Source organism: Trichosurus vulpecula, chromosome 1 (assembly GCF_011100635.1).
Source record: "Trichosurus vulpecula isolate mTriVul1 chromosome 1, mTriVul1.pri, whole genome shotgun sequence".
In the NCBI taxonomy this organism is placed as follows: domain Eukaryota; kingdom Metazoa; phylum Chordata; class Mammalia; order Diprotodontia; family Phalangeridae; genus Trichosurus; species Trichosurus vulpecula.
In genome coordinates this window covers 284558970-284569885 of record NC_050573.1, presented here as the reverse complement: position 1 = coordinate 284569885, position 10916 = coordinate 284558970, and the positions used below count along the sequence as shown (strand labels likewise).

Here is a 10916-nt window from a genome sequence, read left to right as displayed (position 1 = left end):
TAAATATACATATATGTGTATCTGTATATATGTATACATATGTTTCCACATGAATAATATTGCATTTTTGTCAAACTCACTGCTAATGATGGTAGTTGTTTTTAATAATGGTGTTTTAATGATGATAAATCTCACAAGTAAAATTTAATTTCAGAAGATATGTTTCTATTTATGTGCTTAGAATATGTAATAATTTTACAAAAATAAATTAATCAGAACCAGAATAACAATCACAACCCCATTAAAATGAATTCATTATTCTGAAAGTTGTGATGTTTAAAAAAGTAACACTGGGTTTATAACCCAACAACCAAAATCACTTCACTAACTTTAAATCTTACATATTTCAGGTATAGTTTAAAATACAAATACTAAAAATATAACATTTCCAAGAATTATGAAGGGTCTGAACCATTTTTTAAAAGGCCATAAAAATTATCACAAATGTGATATATATATATTGCAATACTGAAACAAATCACAATGCACCTTGTTAACACTCCTGGAGTCTCTATGGGCAACAGTCGTATGGGGGCGGGGAGGGCAGTAATCAAGTGTTTTAGTTCTCCGCCACCTTGTAAGAGAGCTAAGTTTTAAAAATGCAACTCATAATAAGACCAATTTATTCCTTGTCCTTTTTCTGTTACCACCATTCTCTCCCCATCCTGACCCCTCCCCCAACACAAAGGTTCTATAAGAAGGCAGGAAGATAGTTACAGAGCAGAAAGTTAAGGACTCCTCTACATATTCACAAACATTATTTTCTTTTGATGGAGGTTGGAGAGTCCAGACTAATGATTTTAGTGCTGTGGGGATCTCTTCCTAATATGAACATTACCTTCACTGGGGCATATTTGCCACTCATTTATATCATAATATTAAGAGAGTTGCCTCAGGTCACTGAATGATTAAGTGACTTGCCAGTACATGTTAGAGGCAGGACTTGAATCTGGGTCCTCCTGACTCCAAGGTTGGTCCTTAGCTCACAATGTATCTCACCTACACATAGATCAAACAAGGCATGAACATGGTTGGGGCAAAGAATGCACTGGTGTTGTAAGTGATCATAAAGAAAGCATATGAAAGGGATGATGGGAAGGCTTCCTGGGGTGTGGATTACCCATTCTCCCATTTATCTATCAATGAACCCTGAAGTGTTCAAGGCAGTGAGCTAAGAAAGATCTATTTTCAGCTGTGGGAATGGACATGCTTTTTCCCAATGCTAAGGAAGATGGAAGACAGTGGCACAGCCTACAAAATATCTAAACTTCTCTTTTAGAAGCATTTCAATTTATCTACTTTTCTCCCATCCCCCACCCCAAATGAGAAAAGAAAGAAAAACAAAAAAAGTATTTAGGACGATTTAAAAAGGGTAACCACAATCCAGGGGTAAATCATCAAATTCTATAAAGTAGAATAGTTCATTACTTCACTCCTCAAATTTAAAAAAATGAAATTAAATGAAATAGCCCAAATTATCAGTATTGATGCCTTTGATAGGTTGAAATGGGAAATAAAGTGTACTCAACAGCTTTGTTATTTGAAATGTTCTTTGATTTTTCTGTAAATTTCAAGGATGAATGGCAACATCTTTTAAAAATTGATATTTGATGCTAATCTATGGTGAGAGATTGATTTATGAGAGGTCAAGCTATCTGTTGGAAACACAGCACATTTCCAATGTCAATCTCCCAGGTTAAAAAGCTACAGAATGTGTTAGCTACTTACATTCTTGTGAGAGAAATACTGTGAATTAGATTCCCAAAACTATGTTTTTTTTCCTTTTTTCTTCATAAGTAACAGTGAGAGAAAAAATTCTAAACAAATAATTTCTCTAGTGCAGGAAGCTTATTCAGAGTCAAGATATGATTTACTGGGAAAAGCCCTGGTTTCTGGTCCATAATTCCAGAAGCAGCCATTTGCCTTCTTCTTGAGAATTTTGCTTCATTCTTCTGCAGGGGGAGGTTGGCAGAGCTTGTACAACCTAATAAATAATACAGAAATTACATCATTCATTCTTTAATGCTTGGCAAAGATGCTTAAACATATTCAAAGATCAATCGCAATTATTTATGACAATCAGATTCTAATTATTTGTAATATTGCTACAGCATGTGGTAGACATTATTTTTCAAAATGCTTTTAAGTTGGAGGAGCTGAAATTGATAGTAGGAAAGCAGCCAGCAGACGGGGAAAGATTAAAATTAAGCGAGAGAGCGGTGATGAAAGAAGGGGCAACCTGCTAGAGGACACAGGATGGAGTGGGATTGCTTGTGAGGAAGAGAGGTTTTCCTTGGCATGGAGTTGAGCCACATCTTTTTGTCAGATAGGGGTAAAGATGGAGATGGTGGCAAAAGGCATTTGAATGAGGTGAGATGGGGACTAAAGGAGAAGAGGGGAATGTCAGAGAATGGTTTCAACATTTTTTCAGTAAAATATGAGACACGTCTCAGCTGAGAGGGTGGGAGGTAGAGTCATGGGAGGTCAAAGGAGGAATGAAAAGGTTTGGAAGACCCATTGTGGAAAGTGGATTAGTGAGTTAATAGGGGAGGCCTAATAGAATTGCCTAGCAGCAGTGAGGGCCCATTGGATCTCATAAAAAGAGGGCAAGATGATAAGAAAGAACTGGTAGATGGCAAAGCATTAACAGATCTATGAATCATGAAGATAATGATTACTACTCACATTTGAAGTGCTGCATTATTGGCAAACTCCTAACAAACATTATCTCTATTTTATCCTTAGTACAGAATCCTTATTCCCATTACGTAACACAATGAAATCGTAGTTCAGAGAGGTTTGAGGATTTTCCCTGAGTCACACAGCTACCAAGTAGCAAAGCCCAAGTCCTTTGACTTCAGAGAGGAAAGCACATTGATAAAGATAAATCTAGCTCTGATTTCCCTCTTGCTCACAATAAAAATTGTATTCGACATTGCTGACCTCCCTCCAGTCCTTCATCCTCTCAGTTTTCTCCCAGGCCATCACCCCTACAATTCTTTTCTCCATCTTGACCCTTCGTGAACCAATTCACCATCGTCTTCTCTTGAGTCCTTTGCCACCTTATCAAATTGCTGACTGTGCTCTGTCAAGACACATAGTCAACCCTGGATCACACTATCTGTTGGCTTTGCTCCTACACACATGTGGAGAAAGCCATGCAACCATTCTGACTGAATCTACTCCCAATTTACATTATTTATCCTCAAATAAGCTATGGACACGATAATCTTTCATTAACTCTTTATAGCAGTCAACAAGGGCCTCTTTTAGATGAAATGCTGAACAACGTCTATGTGTACAAAAGCACTGGTTAAGAATAGATAACTTTCTGACATCAAAGATTTTTAATTCATATCCACAAATGTTTCAGCTTCGTTCAGCTAATTTCTAGGAATTATCATGACTCATTTTCCCCAAAGCTATTGCTATTAATAACTGGCTAAAGGATGCAACACAATTAAAAAAAACAACCAATGAAACAAAAACACTTCATAATTTTGACACTAGATGCCATTATACAGCAGAAAAGGATCGTAGAAGCAGAAGCAACATTAGAGATAATTTAACCAAATGGACTGATGGATAGGACAACCAATTAACTACATCAGGTGAAAACATTTGACAGCTGGCTATAAAGCTTTCCTTTCAGGTTTTACCTTGATAAATTGTACTCTCATTTGTTAGATGCTCCTTGGACAGTTCTCACTTTACATATAGAGAAGCTGAAGGTCAAAGAGTGTAAATAATTCACCTAGGGCCACACTGCTTCTAAGTTAGCAAAGCTGGTTCAAACCCAGACGTTTTGATTCAAAGTCAGTACTCTTTGTAGTTATTGTATTTTTAAAGATATATTTTGTTGACAATGGAGAGTCCCCAGGAGCAAAACTCATCTTCTTTACTGAAAGTTTAGTGTTGAGTCACTAATCTAATTTGTTTCTAGGACTCAATGAGAAAAATAAACAAACTTTACTATTGAGAACTGAATTGTAATTGGTCAAACTAAATCTTCTTACTTTAAGAAAATGCCAAAGATGCAGTTATAGCTCAGGAAATTTTGCAAATATAATTTAGTCCTTAATTTGAATGTAGTTTGTGATCTACAGTTATTCTCTGTGAAAAGAAGCAGAATATTAAAATGAGAGAATATCACCTCAAAACAGCTTCCATCATGTTACTAGAAGAAGAGAGATGATACCCAACCCAAGTGCTTCAAATGCTCTTCTGTATTTGAAGGAGATAGTGAAGTTTCAAACTATATTGCCAAGGCTGGAGTTATAGATTGAATAAGCTATTTTTTTCATCCTTAATTTCGATCTTCTCATTTACCTGTAATATGCACCGCTGTCGAACAAATGAGAACTTGCAGTTTATTTATCCATGTAAAACGTGAAATGGAAGCTATATAGCCAGCTGTCAAACGTCTTCACCTGCTGTAGCTAATGGCTTGCCCTATCTTATCTGGGCCCTGTCATCACATTCCATTACGATGCATCACGCATAGTTCAGGATAATGTAACTAATGCCACCAGATAGATGAATCTTTGATATGTCTGCCTCACAAACTGGCAAAAGAGTTACTCCCTGTGATCATCTAATGAAATAATAGCTCAAGGTAGGAAATCTAGGTCTGGGTGGCATTTAGATTCAGTGATGTTTCTTGCAAAAGGCTCAGGGTTACTTGAGTTCAGACACATTCATAATGGAAAATGTAGGGTTTGGGGAATTTACAACAGGCTGATGAGGGTTATAAGTAGAAAACAAGAGGTAAGAGTTAGACTGAGTCACTACGCATGAAGGCATTTTTTTTATTGGTAATTGTGTCTCAGCAGGGAGCCTCTGTTTAGGGGAAAAGGGCCTGTTTTTTATCGTCTCTCCCACTCATTCACCCCAATGACAAAGCATGAATGCAATGGCCCTGAAAGACTTGGCTCCAGGCCAGGGGAATAAAAGGGAAGTTGTAATGGTGAGAAGCAGCCGGCAAAAAGAAAGAACATCAGACTTGGAATCGGAAGCCCCCAGTTCAAGTACTAGCTGTGAGACTTACTACTGGCAAGTCATTTAACCTCACTGCTTTTACTGTAAAACAGGCACAGTAAAACTTGCGATATTTAATGCACAGAGTTGTTGCAAGGAGAGTATTTTGTTCTATAAATATAAAAGAGGCTGTGCGGCAAAGTGTGGCTGGGGGTTAGTCTTGACAGTAGGAGAACTTGGATTCATGTCCTGTCTCTCACACAGAGAACTGTGTGATCATGGCCAAGACATTTAATATCTCACCGACTCAAAAGAGTTCTAACTCCAGAAATTAAATTAAATTAAATTGCTTAAGAATTTAAATTTAAACTCTAGAAATTAAATTAAGGGTTACCTATGTCAAACATCAAACAAGAATCTTTCTTCCCTTCCTTCCCCTTTTCCTCTATCCTTATTTCCTTCAAGGACACTTGGCTTTGCAATAGCAGTACAATGGGGGCAGTCTACAAAAAAAGACAAAAGCTTTGATCTTTATTGCTTTTTCTGGGCAGGGGACAATAGACACCACAGCATGGGAGAAATGCTGTTGCACTCACCAGAGCTTTGGGTTGAAATTATTGATTTCCTGGCCCCATGACTCAACTTTTCAACTGCCTCACTTTTCACACTGTTTATACTCGGTGTCAGGACCATCTCCCTGAGTTGAGTTTGTTGCCAGATGCCACTGATGTTTCAAGTTCTGACCCATCAGTTGATGCTGTTGTTGAGTTTTATTGATATGTTTTGTTTTTACATTGCAAATATTTACAGATTCCTACCATTTCATGAGAGATTTCTTGTAACAAAGGTCTCGTAACTGTAAACAGTAAAACTATTAATACAGTGACCTCATCTGTATGGACAGGCAACATTTAACATTTTTAGAATCCCTTTCCCAACTTCTATATTAAAAAAAAATTAACAGAAATCTTCTTTCTCTCCTACCCATTCCCAACTCCACCGGGGGTGGGGAGGAAGAAAAGTTAAAAAAAAATTCTTGTGACAATCATGCATAGTCAAGCAAAACAAATCCCCTCGATGGCTGTATACAAAAAACATGTATGTCTCATTCCATACCCTAAAACAAACATGTGTCTATCATGTATAGCATATTTGACCATCATTCTTCTGGAATCCTAGTGATTGCTATAAGTTATTTGCTTTTACAGTGTTTTTGTTGTAGAAATGATTTTAGTTCTGCTTCCTTCATTCTTCCTAAATTCTTATGTCTTCTCATGTCTTTTTGAAATAATATTAATAATAACAGCTACCTTTTATATAGTACTTATGATTTGCTGGCCACTGTGTGAAATGCTTTACAAATATTATCTCATTTGATCTTCATAACAACTCTACAGAGGAGGTGCTTTTATTATCCTCATTTTACAGATGAGGAAACTCAGGCAAACAGAAATTAAGTGAATTGCCCAGGGTGGTACAGTTAGTAAGTGTCTGAAGTCAGATTTGAACCTAAGAGCTCCTGATTCCAGGCCCAGTGCTCTATCCGCTGCGCCACATAGCTGCCCTGTATCTTATAGCACAATAGGACTCCATCACATTCATATACCACAACTTATTCAGCTTTAGCTCAGCTGATGGGCATCCCCACTGAGATTCCATCTGATACCTATCAGAGTAGCATAGGTAACAAAAAAAGAAAAATGATAAAGGTTGGAGGGGCAGTAGGAAAGTGGGAACATTGATGCATTGTTGGTGGATCTATGAGTGGGTACGTTCTAAAAAGCAATTTGGAATTATGAACAAAAAGTTATTAAATGATGCACGTCCTTTGACTCAACTAGGTTGTTAGCCCTATGCTCAAAAGAGTTCAAAGAGATAGAAAAAGGTCCTACATGTACAAAAAGATATTTCTAACATCTCTTTTGGTGGGGGCAGAATTCCTTACCTCTTCTTGTCCCTATGGTTTTAGTAAAGTCAAGAGATCAGATATCTCCACATATATACCTAGGGCAGAAGCCAAATGGCACAATGGAAGGTTAGCCTGGGAGCCAGGAAGACCCAGGTTCAAGTTCTGTCTGTAGCATGTCCTGGGCATGTGACCATGAACACTTGCTCTCTCAGTCCTCCAGGCAGCTCTCTAAGACTATAAGTTAAAAAAAAAGGGCTGATTTACACTTGAAGAGGGAGTTTCCTCATCTAATACTTATAATAATGAATTCCTTGGGACAATTACGTGGCACAGTGGATAGAGCACCAGAGTTGAGTAGGAAGACTCATTTTCCTGAGTCCCAGTCTGGCCTCAGGCACCTACTAGCTGTGTGACCCTGTGTAAGTCATTTAACCCTGTTTGCCTCAGTTTCCTCATCTGAAAATGAGCTGGAGAAGAAAATGGCAAACCACTTTGCTATCTTTGCCAAGAAATCCCAAATGGAATCACAAAATGACTCAATAACAACAAAATATATGAGAAGAGGCCACATAATTGGGCAAGTATATAAATTGTTGTTCAGTCATTTCAATCATATCTGACTCTTTGTGATCCCAGTTCTAGATTGGAACTCAGGTCTTCCTGGCTCCAGGCCTCATGTTCTGTCTACTGTGCCACTTAGCTGTGCGAAGGTAGATTAAATGGGTGCCATCAATTATAGTGGTGGACAGATACACATTAGCAGGAAGCAGTGAGAACAAGCTTAGGTACTTGTTTAAAGGATTTTTTTTTATGTCCCCAGGCAGTAGACAGAATTTTAACTTTAGCTCTGTAGATTACATCCTTTGTTAAGCCATGAAGATATCAAAGGGTAACATATCATTAATTCCTAAATATCAGTGGGGAAATGATTGTGGTTGTCAACATGGATGCTAAAGATTATCACTGAAGTAGAATCCTAAATGAAAGGCTGAATACTAAAGATATTTTGCTCTCCACAGGATAGGAGAAGAATTAGATCTGTGATGTCTTTGGGATAAGGAGCTCTTGAGGAACTCCCTCTAGTGCAAGTCAACATGTTATCTGCAACAGATAGTCTCAGAAAGATGCCTAGAGCACTGAGAGGTTAAGAAATTTGCCCTAGTTCACAAAGACAGTGTATGTGAGAGGTGGCACCTGAACCTCAGTCTTCCTGAATCGGAGGCCGGCTCTATATCCACAATGCCATGTTTTATCAAAGATACTCTGCTACCTATAGAAGAAAAATAGGTTGAACCCAACCTACACCAAAAGCACTAAGTTCTTCATCTTGGAAAGCAATAGGTATAATGTGATATTGATAGTTTACTGTTCTCTAGTACATGGCAAGGGAGAATTCTCTAACATAGCTAACCTTTACCTAGTGTTACCATGTGCCACGCACTGTGCTAAGTCCTTCACAATAATTATCTCATTTAACCCTCACAGCAGCCTTGGGAGGTAGGTACTATTATTATCCCTGTTTTATAGAGGAGGAAACTGAGGAAAGCAGAGAGTAAGTAACTTGCCCGGGGTCACACAGCTAGTAACTATCTGAGGACAAGATTTGAAGTCAGGGATACCTAACTCCAGGACCATCAACAATAGATACAGATGCTCATTAGGAAGAGAATTCTCTATCACTGGATATTTATAAGCAGGGTTTGGATGAGAATTGGTCATGGATACTAGAAAATAGATAACTACACTGAGTAAGCAAATAAATGAACCAATCAACCAATCAAAAATCCTTTATTAAACTCTGTTAAGTGGCTGTACTAGAAGACATTCAATCCAGCTGTATAATTCTAAGATTCAGCGTTATGAACTCAAAACCTGAAACCTAATGACCTAGAGTTAAGGGTTCAGTATCCACAAAAACATAAATGGATTATGTGGGCCTTGAGATCTCTTAAAATGACTTAGTATAAGGCAGAATTTAGGGGCATGAAGTCTTTTTTTTTATTTCTGAAAATAAAAAGGACCCATAACAGAATAATCAGTAGACTGACTGATAAAGTCAGACAAAGCCTAAAATGGAGGAGAAATGAACAATTTTTTGGAGCGGGGAAAGGCAGGACAATTGGGGTTAAGTGTCTTGCCCAAGGTCACACAGCTACTAAGTGTGTCAAGTGTCTGAGGCTGCATTTGAACTCGGGTCCTCCTGACTCCAGGGCCGGTGCTCTACTCACTGCGCCACCTAGCTGCCCCTACAAATAAACATTTTTAAGGGAAAAATCGATTGAAAAGCACTTTGTGCAAAGGAAATTGAGTAAAAATTCACTAAGAAAGTTGAAAGTATTATAACAAATGCTGCAAGATCCATGACAAGACAATGGAAAAACCTGGAGATGTTGAGAATAGTTCAGAAGAGCAGTAAAAATATTAAGTGAAAATATCAAGAAAAAGTATAGAAATTAGAAGCCAATTAAGGAATCAATCACCAAGTCCAAGATGACACAAGATAACTAAGACCAAAAGTTAGAGACAGTCTCCATAATAATAGATGTTCTGAAAAAGAAAGTGACAGAATCAGACAGAAATTAATGGAACAATTTATTTTTAATAAGAACACATGAAACCTCTACAGTACATGAATATTAAACATGATGACAAGATGTGAAGAGATAAATGAAAGATTATAAGTCTTCCAAAAGAATATCATGCAAAGAAAATCTGAATACTCTACATAAATGCATTCATACAGAAACTCTGCCCATAAATACTAGGAGCAGGCGACAAGGTATACAAAGAATGCAAAGAACACCAACAGGAAGAAATCTCAAGTTTAATAAAAAGAAACAAACAAAAAAAGTGCTATTATTTGTTGAGCAAATGAAAAATATAATAGGAATCCTAGTTACTATAGCAGGCCCCCAAAAGATTCTTATATTCAGGTAAATAATGATCCCTACAGTTAATGCATTTTATTATATTTCAAGTGCTGAAACCTGGCCTTACAGAAAGAAGAAGCAATTCATGAGTTCTCCTTTTTATTCACTACTTGCACACTGGCTTTTTGATCAGCATCATGGAGCTTTATTGTAAGCTGCACTATTTATCAATGTTTCTATTCTCAAACTGAAGACAATGCTCAGCTATTACCTTGTTTTTTATTGGAATTTTAACACTTCAATGGATCTATTATCCAAATACTTTATACTACACATGCTCAAGTATCTGTAATGGATATCCTTGTGAAATTATTCTTCAGCCATATAAAGCCTAAGAATTTAATCAAATCAATTGTGAGAGGTGCCATAAACAAGAGCAGCAGGATTAATGAGAATTGTTTGGAGAGTCAGCATTGGAAAAAATTGCTGGCAAAGCCTTGGTTTATTCATCCATTTTCAGGGGGGAAGAATGTTTTCCGGTTTCAAAGTACTTCCACTGCCCACACTCTCAGGAAGAAATATAACTTCATAAATGCTGCCATCATCTTTCTTTCTCTAATGGCTACTTTACAAAAAGAAGCAGCTAAAATTGCCTAGTCTTTAATAGGAAGAAGAACCTTTTTTTGTCAATATGCAAATGTATAAAATGTTAGAAATGGAAAGTGATTCAGTCCAGTACCCTACTTCAAAAGCAGTGCACTGTTAACTGTTTCGAAACAGATAATGGCCTACCCTATTTATTTTCCTTGCTTTCATCACCTGTTTTTAATTTTTGATAAATTCTATTGATATATTTTGTTTTTATATCACTTACATTTCCCATAGTAACCCTCTCCCCATCCCCTCCTGAAGAATCAGGCCACATAAGAAAGAATATAAGAAACAAAGACCAGTTAAAAAAAACTAAACAATATGTTGAAAAAGTTCTACATTATACTCTGTGTTCCACTCACGTAGTTCTCCACCTCTACAAAGAACGTGAGATGTTTTTTTTTTTTTTCTCATTTCATCTTTGGGTACAAGCTTGGTCAAAATTTCTTAACTATTAAAAAATCTCTCAGGATATCCAATTCTACACTTCCAATTGCTTGCTTGGGATC

The 10916-nt window shown here is 37.1% G+C and overlaps 1 protein-coding gene across 1 annotated transcript in view; it reads right to left on the bottom strand.

The window, feature by feature from the left end:
• Positions 1 to 436: 436 nt before the first annotated feature.
• PREX2 (phosphatidylinositol-3,4,5-trisphosphate dependent Rac exchange factor 2) overlaps positions 437 to 10916 on the bottom strand; it is a 422543-nt gene continuing 412063 nt past the window's right edge. Inside the window, exon 40 of the mRNA XM_036740899.1 lies at positions 437 to 1984. Within this exon, the coding sequence (XP_036596794.1) occupies positions 1945 to 1984 (40 nt within the window). The 3' untranslated portion in view covers positions 437 to 1944. The remainder of the gene's footprint in view (positions 1985 to 10916) is intronic.